We start from the raw sequence: 17,682 nt of genomic DNA, 5'->3' as shown, positions 1-17,682 counted from the left end.
AATGCAAAGTGAAAAGTTAGCTCACAGACACACCCATATGACATAACACAGTTACTCAGTGCAGTTTAAAAATCAGTTTTGTGGGAAAGTTAGTCAAATCAGTGACTCCCATTGATTACATGAAATATAAAGTGAATTAACTAATATTTTCACTTCTGTCTGGTTGATCTGGGCTCATGACTACAGTCTAAATAATTAAAATATAGTAGCCTCCATAAAGCAGCCCTAGCGCTTCCCTGGCAGTGCTTCCCACGTTCTGCTCTGGCCCTGACTGTTTATGGTTGAAGTCTTGTTTCTCCCTTCTAGGCTGTGAGCTTACTGAGGGCCAGTGCATTTCTTCTTCTTTTCTTAAATTATTTTATTTTATTTTAAGTTTCTGGATACATGTGCGGGACATGCAGATTGTTACATAGGCAAATGTGTGCCATGGTGGTTTGCTGCACAGATCAACCCATCGCCTAGGTATTCAGCCCCACATACATTAGCCATTTTTCCTGATGCTCCCCTCTCTCCACCCCCACCTCCAGGACAGGCCCCACTGCTGTTCCCCATCATGTGTCCATGTGTTTCCTTCTTTCTGTTTTTAGCCTTTGTTTTATAAACATCTAGCATATGACTTGACAGAAAGTAGATACTGTAAGTCCTACAAAACACTACAAATACTACCATATTAAAACATAAAATAGGGAAGCTGGAAATAACCATTATTTAGCTTTCATACATGTTTTGTAATGGTTTGCAGTATATATGAATTCTCTGCTACATGAACTTAGAAAGCTTAGATTTTCTTTATAAACAGTTTCATGCCAATTCAGTCTCTAACAACTTCCCCTAGGAAAGTAATGAATTCTGACTGGGCATATCTCCAGGATAAATATTTTTATTATTATTACGAAACAGAAAACTAACACGGGAGTAAAACTCTTCTGCCAAAGCACTTCATAAGATAAAGTGTTAGAGATATTCTCCTGGACAGTTTATTAAAAATGCTTCATCATAGGGCTTGAGGCTCCAAGGCCACATCTCTACGCCTACAGTGTGGCTGAGCGTTTATACAGCGACAGCTTGAGCTTGGTGCAAACCTTTCTGTTTAGTCACACAGAAGGACCAACTGCAGTCAAAAGAGTTCATTAGTGACTAACCAAGGGGGATGAAGCTGTTTGGCAGAGCTATTGCAGGAAGGAAAAAAAAAAGAATTTAAACACAGACCAGGCATGGTGGCTTATGCCTGTATTCCCAGTGCTTTGGAAGACTGAGGGGCCAGGAGTTCAAGACCGGCCTGGAAAACATAGTGAAGTCCAGTCTCTACAAAAAAAATTTAAAAAATTTAGCCAGGCATGGTGGCACACACCTGTAGTCCAAGCTACTAGGAAGGCTGAGGCAGAAAGATCACTTGAGCTCAGGAGTTTGAGGCTGCAGTGAATCATGATCACGCCACCATATTCTAACCTGTGCAACAGAGTGGGACTCTATCTTAAAAAAAGTTTAAAAACAAATGCATTTATTTATGTGTTTCCCAAAAGTTCCACCACTAATTTCTTGAAAGTATAGATGATATAATCTCCAGTGCTTAGCATCAGATCTGACACACAGAAGGGGCTCAATAAAAATTTGTTAAATGACAGAGTAAATGAAAGGTGTGACTAATACTTCCATCACAAAATAACAGCTTATACATTTGCTTACACATATATTAAAGACCATAATCCAGTGCTCTTTATTCTACAGTACTTGTTGTCTTGAAGTTCATTTTGTGAACATATTTTTACCTTCAAGTATTTTTCATTTCAGTAAAAAATTGTGAAAAATCACAGTGTAAGAAATAAATTCTAAAAAAATTGCTCATGAAAATTTTACCTGCTTCAAATTACCTAAAGAAGAAAATGTTTACTATTTGCTAATAAACTGTAAAGGAATTTTTTTATGGAAATGGACTTTTAAATTCAGATTAAAATGAAAAGAATATGACTCCCTTGCAAAGTGGGAATAAGAAGTTTAACACAGTAGCTAATCATGATTGATGTCTGCTAACATTTACTAACAACTTACTGTATGACAGGTGCTGGTCCAAGGGCTACACAGTATTGAATCATTAAATTCTCAGCAGTAAGTTCTATTTTTACCTCTATTTTACAGATGTTGAAATGCAAACACAGAGAGGTGAAATACCTTGCCCACGTCATTTACCAGCTAGTGCAGAGATGGTGTTTGACCTGTCTAGCTCTGGGGCCCTGACTCTTAACCACTCTGCTCAATAGTCTCTCTGCAATAACCATAAATTACCTTTATATTTCTTTCCTTTTCTTAAAATGAACTACTTCCCCTACTGTATATTTCCCTGAAATTTGGCAATATCCTATTGTGTCTGCAATAGATTTTTCATTGTAATTTACAAATAGAGTCTAATTCTGGTGTCATTGTGTGTCTCTATGCCTGTGTGCGCATATGAATGAGTTTATGTAGAGGCATACATAGAGAAGACAGCTATTTTTGTGAATCCAAACGTGGGTTAGCTTAAGTAGGACTTAAAGGTAGATTTACACTCCCTTCTCTGTCTCTCCCTGGGGTATTAGTTTGTACTTAGACTCAAGAGTTAACCAATAAATCGTGAAGCCTTTTAAAATATGCTGTTAAAGCCACGATTTTATTTGCTGTATTTCCAGGTACGAGGGAAAGTAAAAAAGTCCCAACATGCTGATACATCTTACCAGGTGCATGGCAGAGCTCCGAGGCGGATGTGGCTCAATAAGCAACTGAGATGGCGTCTGTCCAAAGTTTTGGATCTGTGCCTCCATGGCCTGCAGGGGAAGAAGGGTGACTGTCATGATCAATATGCATCAAAGAGAGAGGCCAACACACTCTTTGACAATGCAAGTGTATCCCAAGTCAGCCATGAAAAAAAGTCCAGAAAATTCACCGGGTGCTCTTTTCTCAGGGTGCAGAATCATCCAAGTGTTAGTATTTTGTAGACAAGCTTTGCTCCTCCTTCCAAACATGCTTCAGTTAACCCAGTCACTATTCTTATTTCCAGAAGCTGGGGTTAAATGTGGAAAAGCTAACCTGTGAATACATGCATGCAGCTAAAGACCAAAGAACACTTTCCACACTAAATACAGCACATATACCTTAATAAAGTCCTTTGTAAGAAGGAATGTGTGGGGGTCTCTAATGAAATAAGCTTCTGGAATCTTAATGGAGAAAAAAAAGAATGAGACATAAAGTCTACCAATTATATAAAATAAAACTCAGAAAATTATAGGTTCCAATTAATTCAGACGAAAATCAGTAGAAAGAACACTAAGATTTTATAGGATAATTAGATATGATAAAACTTTTATTACAAAAATATATTTTTTAGCTTTCTATGCTATTTTAAGAAGAATTCTGGAATATCGTTTTTAAGGTATAAATTCATTTTCTCAAATCTTTTTCCTGAAATTTTAGAGAATTCACTGCCCCCCAAAAAATCTTTGTGTATCCTGAACTATGCAATATTTCATTAAAGCCTATGTGGATGGAAATGATATTTTATAGTTTCCAATGAATAAAAATAATTTTAGCCCTCAAAATGTCTGGACTGTACAATATACCTTTCTTGTGTGTGTCAAAGAGATAATCTTAAAAGAAACTTAAGTATTTCTTCTAAACATAAATTCTATAGGCAAAATATTTCAACATATGAAGCTAGACTAACAAAAATATTTTTCTGAAATATTGTATGTAATTTATGTCAACAAGGAGAAGCACGATATTTACTATGATCATTACCCTGCCACCATGCTAATTTTTTCCCTAAATTGTGTGCAATTTGGTTGCACATAAATGTGAAATATGAAAATCATAGCTTGTAGGAGCACAGGTAAGTTGGTAGATGGCTCTTGCCATAGTACCACCACTCATCTCATTGCTATCTACAATTTGAATTTATAAAGTACTTAAATTTAAAAATCTGTCCTCCTAGACTGCATCTCAAGAAAATGTTTATCAATAAAAATGTGAACTTGTAAATTTATTAGCAATATTAAACATGAATGCATCATCTGCCATATTTTAGCAATGTCTGCATAAATGGGACTTCGGTTCTTTTATTTGCAGAGGGAATGGGATGAATTATTAAATCTCTTTAAGTGCTGTCCAATTTTTATGTATATATTTATTTGCATGGTGTCCACTCATAAGCAAAGTGTGACTATTTAACTAAATTTTATTCACATATGATGCATTTACATCCTACTTTTGTCCCCCCAAGGCAAGATTTATGAGTATAAAAGGGGGAAGAGACCATTTCTGGTTAGGTTCACATTTTTAACAACAAACTCTTGAGAATTATTTGGGAAACAAAAGTGGTAATTTTCTTGTTAACACTGCCCTGGTTAGTAAATGTCGAATACCTAGCTTCACGTATGATGAACAGCTAAAGGTCTCTCTAACAACAGATTCTGCTACCCCTGTTTTTACTTCCCCAGAAAAAGGACTCGAGTGGGAGTGAGGAGCAGGGGTAAAATGAAATATATTTTAATCTCTAGATCAGTGTCTTGCACTTAGTAGGCAGCCTTTCAATGTTTATTGAGGGAATGAGTCGACAAACATGGTTTTTTTGACTCTAGTTTTGTTTTTTCAGTGGAAGCATTAAAATTGTACTAGAAAATGTTATGAAATGGATAAAATTTCTAGAAATCTTCTGTACAGTTCTCTTCTCTTCTGCAAGTCCCAACTCTAACCTTTTTGGACTAAGGCAGAATACATATGCATATATATTTAAAAGAGCTCTCCAGTCAGGCATCAGGATAAAGATGAAGTTGTGACTAACCTTACCCTTTCATTAAGACAATCAGTTCCCGACACAAAACATTTATTTCTTTTGAGACTATACTACCCTGTGATCTACTTTACATGCCTTCATGACCCAAAGGATCTTAGCCCAATACTTCTCTTTTAGCTATCTGGTAATCCTGTCCTCAGATCATTCCTTACCCTCTGATTTAAAAATGTACAGATATTTCTGATCTTGAAAAACATACTGTCTCCCTTTACTTCTTGTCATTACCAAAACGTTTGAGTGGGAAGTGAGCACCTACTATCTTTCTTCCCCTGCTCCCCATGTAAGACTTTCTGTCCTTTCCTACTTTCAGGGAGTCATCAATGACTTTCTTGTCAAGAGTGCAGGTCCTGTGCATGGGAGAGTTGCCTGATGACATGCAGAACCCATTCTGCAACACATGAATTGTTACAATGAAGTAGTTGTTTTGAGAGCTACTCCCTACATAGGAGAAAATCCTCCCCTAACGCTAACCTTGGGGAGGGATCTAAATTCTTCACCTCCCAGACTCCCTAAATCATAATGAATGCCCTGGATATTCTCACAGCGCATTTTTCTCCTTTATTACAGATTTTAACACACAATTACTTATGTATGTCTCTTTGTTCAGACTGAATCTCTATGGGCAGGACTGTGACTTAGTCTTAACAGAGGCTCCAAAAATATTTGCTGAATATAGAAGTAGGGCATTTGTATAAAACTGAAAGCTAGTCTAGAAAAAGAAAAGCACTTCAGAGTTTTTTACTTTTACAATTCAATACCACAAAAACAATTGACAGATATTTGTTGAATGCTTACTCTATGCCAAGGGATACAAAGTCAGATCCCAGGCTGCCCTCAGGTAGTTAGCAGTCCCCGAAATAAAGATGATGAATGTGTCAGTGCACATGGTAGGGAGCAGGGCCGCAGTGGAGATGGGCCCAGGAGGAGCCCAGAGGAATGACAGAGGGGAAGGGGTATAGGCTCTTTGGAAAAAGACATTCAGAAAAAAACAGAGCTCAGGTTTGAAGATTAAGTAAGAATTAGTTTGTCAACAGCATGAAAAGGTTTTCTGCAGTATAGACATTTTCTCTTAAAAATTTCCAATGATATTAAGTTAAAAAAAAAACAACAAAACCCTACTGGTAGTAACTGTGAGACGGATTCCTTCTATATTATCCAGAAATGTCATTTTAAAAAGTCTACATGTTTCTATTTATCTATACATTGGTCTGCATGGGTCAGAGACATTTAATGTTAACTTTATTCACAAAACATGCATTTGAGTACCTACTACATACTAGATTGCATTCTAGATATTAATGATATTGGTCAAATGAAATGGGTAAAATTCCTGTCCTCAAAGAGCTTATATTCAGCCTAAAGTCACACACTGGCATCCCATGGGCTAGATTCAGCTCACAGACATGGTTTCTATTTGAGCCAAAATTTACAGGTCAGTAAATGGTGTACAACAAATTGGATTTTTTTTTTTTTTGGCTTCTCTTTAAAAATTAGCAGATCGGGCAATACTACCTCAGCATTCCTGCACAGCTGCCCTTTTGTAACGCCCACCACTCAGGTAACCTGGGAACTGCCACTGGCTTGTATCATTCCTCTATTCCCTGTCTGGTCCTTATATGCTTTGGGGTTTGCGAATCCTTTTAAAATATAATAATTAAAACTTTAATTTGTATTACAAGATATCAATTGCTTTGTATATTTGTTGTACTTTCTAGTAAACACAGAATGAATTAATATTGCACACATGAGCTCATGAGCATGTATAATGAATATAGAAAAAGCCTAAAACTTTGGAAATGTCTGTCAATCTAACTTCATTAATGTTATCCATTTAGAAGCTCCATTATTTTATATACCATTAATAAGTAAAATATGCTATCAATTAAACTGTGCTATATCATTGATTGATTGTTAAGACACATTATGATTTTGGAGAATTGAGATATGAAAATGGTGTGCATCTTAGAATCAATAAAGCATAGTAACTTTTTAAACAGTGGTGCCACGAGTCTTACATTTTGCATACAAAGCTAGCACAGGTATCAGGCTTAAACCACTGGATTTTTTAAAACAAATAAGGCTAACAAACCCTTTGATGTTTTACAAATATGAAAGACAATGCATCCATTGGTAGACAACACTTTGGCAGAATATCATGAAAATATAGATTTGCTTGTAAATAATATTCTTTCTTAATGATATTAAGAGATCATTTAATTTGGTATCTTGAAGTTAAGCTTATTATGTGCATTCACTTTTATTTATTCAAATTTCTCATTTTTTAAGATTTAAGATAAAAGTGTATAAGGTACACTAATCTTAACTGTATAGCCTGATGAATGTATATATGTATGTGTATACATTTTTCCAGTTCTTCTAACCACTACCCACATTAAGATAAAGGACTTTGGAGTGGAACTGGAAGGTTCCATATCTTGGTCTGGGTGGTGGTTACATAAGGCAATACATAGATATTGGCAACCTTGTACCTCCCCAGCCAATTATTCCTTCTTTTTAGCCCCATTACCCTGTCAAGTTAACAATTATTTTGATGTTTATCATCATTTATTATTTTGTATTCTGGAATTTTTGATTAAATTGAATTATACACCACATATTTTCTATCTTGCTTTTTTTGATCAATATAATGCCTGAAAGATTCCACCTTGTGGTATGTAAGAGCAGTTTGTTCATTTTTTTTTTTGCTGTATGGTATTCCAGTGTATTAACCTACCACAATTTATCAGTTCTCCTGTTGATTAATATTTTGGTTTGTTAACAGTTTCAGGTTACTGTGAATAAAGCTGCTTAGAAGATTCTTGTACATGTCTTTTGATGGCGGTTAGCAGCCAGTTTTTGGAGAGTCTACAGCTAGATAAGGGGTTGCTGGGTCATAGGGTAGGAGTAAGTTTAGTTTTACTGCCAAACTATTTCTCCAAAATGGTTTTGTGTGTTTATTTTCCTGTATCTGTGAACCCAAAATGTAATGGTCAAAGCTGTAAATAAGGTAATGATTTAAATTGTATGGTCTTTTAAGGTACTGATAAATTATTAATAAAACTTGTATATGTCCAAACTCATTTGTCTCATAAAATAACTATAATAATTATTTCTTTACCAGGGATTATTAAAGTAGAAATGAAAATTAAGTTAAAGAGTTTTAAATTTTAATTGTTATAGATGCTTATTAAAAAAATTGTTTTGCGGCCAGGCGCGGTGGCTCAAGCCTGTAATCCCAGCACTTTGGGAGGTCGAGGCGGGTGGATCACGAGGTCAAGAGATCAAGACCATCCTGGTCAACATGGTGAAACCCCATCTCTACTAAAATACAAAACATTAGCTGGGCATGGTGGTGCGTGCCTGTAATCCCAGCTACTCAGGAGGCTGAGGCAGGAGAATTGCCTGAACCCAGGAGGCGGAGGTTGCGGTGAGCCGAGATCGCGCCATTGCACTCCAGCCTGGGTAACATGAGTGAAACTCCATCTCAAAAAAAAAAAAAAAAAATTGTTTTGCCAAATATTTATTGAACCAATGTGCACTTAGCATTTATTTCTCTCCCTGGCTAAGACCCACCAAGAAATAGGTGGGTTGAACACCTTGAGGAAGTTCTAAAGCATGGAATTCTGTAGGTATAGGCAGAGAAGTAAAGATAAATGTGAACTGAGTTATGCGCAGATGAACAAAATAAGTACATATGAACAGTATACATGATTTTCAGATTGCATACACATGTATGACACATAACTTAAGTTTTTAGTTTAACCTGCTTATCTGTATACAGAGCTCCAATTAAGGAAAGTTTCTATTAGGGACACTTTCCCTTTTGTCCCCTCCCTACTTCCTGATTATCCCATTTCTTAGTCTGGTAAGGCTTGCCTTTATACAATTCTGCAGGACCCACCTACTAAGTTACAAAATTATGACGTCTTCATCAGAGTCCCCTCTTTTCTTACTTATTCTCAACAAGTTCTCTTGAGTCTTTCTTCTTCCTCTGAGGCCAGGGCCAATGTGCATGATTATGCTGCCTATGCCCTGTACGAAGATACTCAGTTGGAAGGCAAATGAGTGATAGGATAGAGAAAGGAACACCTTTTGTAATTCATCCACTTAGAGAAAGTGTCCTGTAAAATGTGCACAAAAGGGCATGTGTGTTAGCTTTGATGTGACATATGCCTTATTCCTTTGACCTCTATATTTCTTGCTTGTTTTCTTTCTTTTTTTGCTTTCCTTCCAAGAAAGTTCTACCTCCCCTATGAATAAAGATACATACCTGGAATTAAATACTCAGAAGAGGAAATAAATAAATATACTGTGTGCTTATGTGTTGCACATTTGCCTATTAATTTTAAAAGACTTCCTAGCTAAGGTATAATTAAATGTGGCAACCAAGTAAGCCAGAATTCAGAAGCTATGCCTTCTCTGGCATGTGGTAGGTAAAAACTTTGGTTAATCTTGTCTCTTCCACGTTGCAGGTAGAATGATTACATTTACATTTTTCTCCACAGAATGATTACAACTGTTTGTTTTCTGTTTTATTTTGTTTGTTTGTTTTTGTTTTGTAAACGTAATTCAGTATTATCTTTCAGATGAAATGCCATCAGGTCTCCAGTGCCATGACAAACAGCCCAGAGGAAACAACATAGGCTCTCAAATGACCTATTCATCCATTTTCCTGGCCTGTATAAACTCTTAAATTGCTTTCCAGAAAAATCAGCATTTTATAAAGTACCATAGGTTATGCTACCCACAATGCAAAATATCAAACTATGTCCAAATACCAGTAAATTCACTAACAATTTTCAGAAAATTCAAGAAAAAAGAAGTAAAAGTGGTTGCCTGAGAAAACAGAAAAAGATTTTCAAAGTTTCCTTAGCATTTATTTTGTTTATCTCACTGTATAGCTCTTACTTACAAGGCTTTAATTTAAATGCTTAAAAGTACTCTTCATTAAACCAGAAAATACAAATCTGACACAAAATAAAATATATATATGTGACTGCTATCATCTTTCTGTTCCACCTGCAATTCTACCAGTACCAAATAGACAAAAATAAACAAAAACAATGGAATTTTAAGTCTGAAATGATAAAAGAAAAGGTTACTTAATGGCAGACTATATTTTAACTGATAAGCTTTTGCTTCTGGTTTATTGTTGTAATAAAACAAGATCACATAAAGCATTACTATTTAATGCTGGAAAAGCAGGAGCAAAATAAATCAAGCAAATAATATCTGTACTTTGTTATTTCTTGCTTTATAAATATTAAACTATATAAAAAATTAAAATGCTATTTTATATTCAACTGCTTCTAGTTTTTCATAGAAACCACAAAATAGAGGAATAAATATTTTTCCTTTCATTTTAACCATCAACTGCATTAAGGCTAAACCTATTCTGGCAAAATTATTAGAATATTTAAGCAAATATTTGGTAATCCAAGTAAAAGAGCACGTTTGCCTTAATTAGTAGATGCTGTTAGACACTATTTGAGGGAGGGGATTCTGATGTGTTCAGTTACCTGCCTTAATTCTTGTTTTTTTCTTTTAGTGTAAACCTAAGCAGAATGAATATGTGACTTTTATCCCCTTGCTGATCCCTGTTTCCTCTTTGGCATGTTGAATTATAATGGTGATATTACATAACTGGCTTAACAAATGAATGTGAAAAAGCACCATTTCCTCCAGATAGAAAATGCTCCATCCAGAATATTTTCTGTCTAAATCAGACTAAATCTGTCTAGTACCATCAATGACAAGCTCACTAGATTTTTCCACTTAAAATAAGTATAAGTCAACTCAGGTAGGAAGAGTGAGTACATTTCAATGTTGCTGATTATGGCTGACCAAGCCTGGAAGCCTTAAATAAGCCTGCTTGTCCTAGAGAAATGAACAACTCAAGGGGAACAGACAGGTGAGCTGCACATCTTCCTTGGCTCTGGAAGATGCACCTCCATTGACCTGTGCTCCTTTGCTCTCTACCTTCCCAGTGGGTTCAGCCAATGACACAATCATTGACACAGCCAATGACACAGTGGAGACAGAATTATATGGCTTCTCTCTGCCAAGTCTCATTTGGCAGTGCCTGGCCTTTACTCCGCTATCTAAGGCCACAGCTTTTGTTGGGTGAGCACTTTTCTTGCCAGATTCCAGGAATGGCTCCCTTTCCTTGTCACTTCCCTTGTTCAGTCACTTTACCTTGTCTATACCTTTGTAAATTGAACCATTATTAAACTCTCTGCATTATTCTTTAAAAAATAGTTAATTGTGGTAAAATATATATAACATAAAATTTACCATCTTAACCATTTTTAAGAGTACAGTTCAGTAGTGTTAAGTACATTCACACTATTGTATAACCAATCCCCAGAATCTTTTCATCTTCTAAAATTAAAATGCTATACTTAATAAAAACTCACCACTCCTTCTAGTCCCCGGCAGCCACTATTTCACTTTCATTCTCTATGATTTTCACTAGTTAAGATACCTCATAGAAGTGGAATCACACAGGATTCGTCTCTTTGTGACTGGCTTGTTTCCCTTAGCATTAATATGCTCAAGATTCGCCTATTGCAGCATGTGTCAGAATTTCCTTCCTTTTTAAGGCTAATAATGCATTACACACACACACACACACACACACACACACACACACACACACACACACACACACACATTTTTTAAACCCATTCATCCATCCATGGAACACTTGGGTTGCTTTCAACTTTTGACTATTGTGAAAAATGCTCCTAAGAACATGAATATACAAATGTCTCTTTGAAATCCTTCTCTCAATTCTTCTGGATATATACCCAGAAGTGGAATTTCCTGGGTCATAGGGAATTCTATTTTTAATTTTTGAAGGATTTCCATACTGTTTTTCTTTTCCTAGCAGTTATACCAGCTGTAGCATTTTATATTCCTACCAACAGTGCACAAAGTTTCCAGTTTCTGTACATCCTTACTAACACTTATTATTTTGCTTTGATAGTAGCTAACCTAATGGGTGTGAGGCCCTATCTCACTGTGGCTTTGATTTGCGTTTCCCTAATGATGAATGATGCTGGCACATACTTATTGGTCATTTGTATGTTCATTTGTGTGTTTTCTTTGGAGTCTTCATCATCCTTTTGAAAGGTAATGTGCTGAGATCCTGACTGATACAAACAGGGTTGCTATTCAGGCACAACAAATGCTGGTTACTTTTTGCTGCATGTTGGGGTGGGACTGACCAAAAAAACATTATATCCAAGCAAGGAACATTTTCACTGAGGATTTTAAATATTTCAGAGATGACTATATGCTTACAGGAAAGGCTGTAGCATCTCATTGCAATAAATATTTGTTGATAGGAACAGAACTGAAATGCTCTTTTCTAGATGTCTTAGGGATTGGCCTACCTGGAAGCAAAGGTTTTAGCTGATGATCTCTTAAGAATTCTTCCAGGTTTCTGGTTCTTTGCCCACTTTGTGATTAATCATTAAATGGTACCTAAGTAGAGTACTCAATCCACAAATGCTTAACCATAGGTGAGAAGAATCAGAATGACATCCCTGCCAAATTTTCCCTGGTTGAATGAGTTTAGTTTATACAAACTAAACTCTATGCTTGCTGATTCAGGAGGTAAAGGAAGAGGAAAACAAGTTGAGGGGGAGGTGGTAGTGCAGGAGCAGGAATGAGAGAGAAGTGGTAGTACTGGTGGCAGGCTTTGTAAGTTCACTGGGAGTGCCTAATCATATGAAAAAATTAAAAAAAAAAGGGGAAATAGATTTGTTTGGTATGTAGAATGACACTGAGACACAGGTTTACCAGGTGCTGATATAAATATTCCAAATTAAAATAATACACTTTTAGTACACTAAAGTGAGAGTAAAGTATTATTGCATGCATTCAGCAGAACAAAATATTCTTGATTTTGACATAAATGGGCAACAATAATTTAGATATACTATACTCAGACTTCAAATGGCTTTAAATAGGCTCATTATCAATATGTTTAAAACCTTTAAAGATGAGTTCTAAACATCTAACTGAAATGTCTAGGTACTTAGATTGGCTAATATCAATTTCAACAAATTGAAACATGCAATTTGTTTTGAATAATTGTTAATTTATGCTGAGGTAACAACTGTGTAATATAACTGAAATCTATGTTAACAGAAGATGAGGAAATCCCTTCCAGCTATTTCTATTATAAACAGCAGGCTGCAATTTTCACTCTTCTTCCCTTGAGTAAAATATGGCTTTAGATGCTTGTGAAAGTACTTGCTGTTAATTTCTGAAAATCAATAATTAGTACTTCTCAACATCACACAATAAAAATAAAGAGGAGAAAAAATCACAACTCACATAACTGACACACATCCAACTTTGGCTAGCTGCATCATTTATGCTTTTCTAGTGCACAATTGATGACCATGGCCTAGTGAAGAACTGCAGTAATTATGAGGAGGTAAGATAAACCTAAATTAAAGATTTATTCACTAATCAAAATTAAATGTGTGTCATTAATTTCCTTGATACTAATTTCTATATTAAAACCTTATTCATCAAACCTTTGCAATACAAGCCTTCTGGCTCTTAATGCAAACCTTTGCAATGAGAAACATATAACAAATATATTTGAACTTATATCCTTATTCGTTTTAGGAATCATGGTATTTTTCTTGCTCCCAAACGATCCTTTAGCTTTAGAACACCAAATATTTATTTTCACTCCAATAATTAAAATGTAGGGGTTTGCTTTCTATTTTAACTTGGCTTTTGAACTTGTTAAAATTTTCATCCCAGTAAGACATTCAGTAATTCTAGGGGGAAATTAAGATGGTTTTAAGAAATCTTTATCAACCACTTTGTGACCATTTGTTGCAATCACTTCTCAGGATAACTGCCCGGGAGAAGAACTCTGGACATTCCCCATGTGAAGACAATTAGGCATCATGGCACTTGTAAATGGATACAACTCATTCATGCAGATCCAGCAGGTGGTGTTGATATTTCTTGTCATATCAAAGAGAGTCAGAAATGGGGGGAGGAAAAGCTGAGGGATAAAGAAGTCAGAAAGAATAAAGAATAATAGAAAGAATTCAAGGAAGGCAATAATTGTAGAGGCCCTCAATGTTGTCATTATGAATACCTTCATTTACATCACCAGGATGAAAAAAGTGTGTTTTTTTCCTTATAAATTTTATGAGTTCATCATCTCAGAAAAGCCAGCATTGCAGCTGTTTTGGTTAAAGACACATCTATCTTCTGGTTCTTGACAGCCCTATCATGTCAGTTCTTTATAGTAGCAAGGAATATTTCAGCAAGAAAATAAAGTAAAAACTGAAGTAATCTAGCCTGCTTCCTATGGGCATATTTTCACCATAGGTGGATCCAAAGGGATGTGGTGTTATCCCTGTTAGCTTGAGAAAAAGATAGAGAAAGAAAATATAAGCTAAGAAAACCAAGAAATATTAACAGAAAATTAGACTAAAATATCACATTTTTTATGACTGCGGGTGTTATTAAAACCTACTTAATATTTTAATATTTCCAGCATAAATAAATGTGTATATCTATAAATAAATAATTATTGCAATGGTTCGTATGTTCTAATGGCTGCCAGCAAAACAATGCTTTATGATAGGCTCATGTGGATACTTCTCACTGTTAAAAAGAAGCCATTTAAATCATTTTTCAGTTCGGCAATGTCAACTATAGAAATAATGACAAGTATTGTGACAAGCTCAGAAGTTAGTATCTTGTTAATAACTTGTCTGGTATATACTTACAGCTTCTGTTGAAATAGCGACTCCTTTTTTTTCTCTTGCTGAACCAGTACAACTTCAATGCCAGTAATAGTGATGCTACTTCATTTGACAATATGAATAGAAAACTAATGACACTCAAGTAGAACTTTTAAAAATATAAAGAATAATGAAGGAAGAAATGCTAATACTAATTAAGATCAAGAAAGAATGTTACAGGCAACAAGTGAGCTGCAATTAGGCTATCTTGATAAAATGTTGGAGATAATACTGAAAAGAAATTTAAAAACCACAATTTCTTCTTTTAACTAAATAATATTTAAAACAAATTAACTTATTTTCTCTGTTGCTAACATAGATTTTTTTTATTAGATTGATAATTTGGGTATCACATATAAATAATTTATGAAAACAAAAGTTCTTCTAAGATATTTTATGTAATTATACCTTTAGGTAATAATGTCTATGTAGTGCTTTATAGTTTAAAGTATTTTTCACATATTTTTTTCTCCTATGAATTAGGTATCATCTCTGTCATCATTTTTTAAGTGAGAAAATACAGGTACATAAAAGTTGAGTGACTGGTTTAATGTCACTCAAATACTAATGGTTGGGCTGTGATACAACTTATAATCTCATTCTCATCTTTCTATCCTTTTTTATTGCCTATGACATACTATATAATCATACTCTGAGGCACACAGGTTTGAATAATTATGTCTATAATCATTTAAGTGTAATAATTTATTAAAACAATTTTAGAATCAGGTATTTTACACTTATAAAAGTACAGTAAAAAATTTTCATGGTCTTCAATTAATTAATACTAACTACTAATCAATTACTAACTACAACATGATCCCACAGTACCTTTGGAAGCCTCAAACACTAATAAAATTATATTTTTCTGAGAAGTGATGAGATCAAATGATCAACAAAATGGCTGATAAAGTTTTCTTAAAATCGTTGTAATTTTCCCCATATAATTACTGAAAGTTTTACTGAGTTGAAACTTGTAACAAATTCAAAAGCATAAATAAAATAGAGAAACATCTTTACAGTTTGAAAAAGCAAAATACCTTACGTTAAAATTTTAAGAATCTTTCTGAAGCAAGAATATTAATGAATACAATTAAGTATATATTTTGTTATTTTTCAATTGTTAGAAAATAATGGGGCTAAAGAAGCCTTGCCTCAAGAAACAGGACACCTTGCCTAGGCCCTGGCTCTGACGCCACATAGCTAGGTGTCTTGAAAAACTTGTTTAATGAGATATGTAATACGAGGTTGGGCTAAATGGTTTTTAATTGGGAATGTGTGTGAAATTCCTAGAGAATGTTTTTTTTTTTTTTTTTAAATTTTCTTTTTTTTTTTTTTTTTTTTTTTTTTTTTTTTTTTTTTTTTTTTTTTTTTTTTTTTCCAAAATAGACTTGTTGAAGCCTTTCCCTGGATATTCTGAGATGCCCATGGGATGGTGAGGATAGAGTGAATGGGGAGTTAGACAGGTATGGGATGTGTATTTAAAAATGTACAGGGTGGCCGGGCACATTGGCTCAAGCCTGTAATCCCAGCACTTTGGTAAGCTGAGGCAGGTGGAGTTCAAGACCATCCTGGCCAGCATGGTGAAACCCCTTCTCTACTATAAATACAAAAATTAGCCAGGCTTGGTGGTGGGTTCCTGTAATCCTAGCTACTTGGGAGGTTGAGGTGGGAGAATTGCTTGAACCTGGGAGGTAGAGGTTGTAGTAAGCCAAGATGGCGCCACCGCACTTCAGCCTGGTAGATAGAGCGAGACTGTTTCTCTTTAAAAAAAAAAAAAAAAAGTACAGGATTGGGTGAGGTTTTGATGAAATAGTTTTAAATTTTGAAACTGGGTGATAGGTACATGGAGGTTCATTATACCACTCTCTTGACTTTTTTAGGGAAAAAAAAAAAGCTCTCCAAATGAGTCTAATACACCTTTAGCAGAGCAGTGCTTCTTAAAAGTTAATGTCTCAAACAAGTTGCCTGGGGCTCTCGTTAAATGCACTTTCTGATTTAGTAGGCTGGAGAAGCCTGAGAGCCTGAAGTTCTAGCAAGTTCCCAGGTGATGCTGATTCTGCTCAGCCATGGGCCACATTTGAGTGTCAAGGTGTTGGAAAACCATGGGACTAAATGATTACCAACCAGAATACTCTCTTTCCTAAGCAGGTCATAGGATGAAGTTTCTTGGTCATCATTTAGTAAGTAAAAAAATAAATCAATTCATATAATTTTTATTAATATATACAAATGGATAAGAAAAAAATATGATTTCTCATGCTGGAAAAACACTGCTCAAATAGTAGAGCTCATCTACGAAAAAAGAGCATGGAAGATTATGATGTAAGCCAAGACTTTAGACAATTTAAATAAATCTACTATCCCACAGATCTAGTGTTTACATATTAAGAAGAGCTTTGTACCAGAACCGTACTGTCATGTTTCTGCCCAGAGGCTGTCATGATAAAGTTTATTATCAATTACTGCTTTACAAGTATAAAATAAGTTAAGCTGTCATAATTTTCTCAGCCAGAGTTCCTAAACTGTCAAAGAATGTCAATTTTCAATCTGACATAGAGAAGAAAATTATCTGTTATTCTGACCTCTAATTTCTTGACATTTTAATGCCATAATTGCTATGGTTAGTGCTGCTTCATGATTTCACCTGTCAAGGAAAAATGAATCAATAACCTTAAGCCATTTTTCAAACTTTAGCACTAACTTCAAAACTCAAAGTTATAGGCGGAATTTTTTTTTTACAAAGGAGATATATATATTCATGTATTAAATATGTCTCTTTTTAAATTAGTGCTTAATTTAAGCATGAAAAAATCCATCTTAGGCTAGTTGGAGTTTAGTGTAACTATAATTAGCCTTCCTTTGGCTTTATTTATATGAAATGTACAATCTTGCATTATAAAAATACTAAGATAAACATTATCAAATAAAATAAATGTATTGAGCTCAAGAAAATGGTTACAAGAGCCTGTGTCCAACCACTTAGGTGGTAATCAACTCTCTCAAGTCACAACACAGCAGTACAAGACCTCCAAAAACTCAACAAGAATGTTTTAAAGAAAGGTACTGTGC

The 17,682-nt window shown here is 34.9% G+C and overlaps 1 protein-coding gene across 12 annotated transcripts in view; it reads right to left on the bottom strand.

Annotated features, from left to right (window-relative positions):
* The window catches only part of NBEA (neurobeachin), a 707,023-nt gene that overhangs the window by 22,542 nt on the left and 666,799 nt on the right, over nucleotides 1-17,682 (bottom strand). For 10 of the 12 annotated variants that reach the window (XM_017537954.2, XM_037741813.1, XM_037741815.1 and 7 more), the window contains one exon: nucleotides 2,709-2,798. In XM_017537954.2, the coding sequence (XP_017393443.1) occupies nucleotides 2,709-2,798 (90 nt within the window). Of the gene's footprint in view, nucleotides 1-2,708; nucleotides 2,799-3,125; nucleotides 3,189-17,682 lie in introns of all 12 variants that reach the window. The other 2 variants (XM_017537951.2, XM_017537952.2) reach the window with 1 other exon arrangement.

The sequence above is a fragment of the Cebus imitator genome, unplaced genomic scaffold (genome assembly GCF_001604975.1).
Source record: "Cebus imitator isolate Cc_AM_T3 unplaced genomic scaffold, Cebus_imitator-1.0 Scaffold108, whole genome shotgun sequence".
Taxonomy (NCBI): domain Eukaryota; kingdom Metazoa; phylum Chordata; class Mammalia; order Primates; family Cebidae; genus Cebus; species Cebus imitator.
This window is presented reverse-complemented; position numbering and strand designations above follow the sequence as displayed.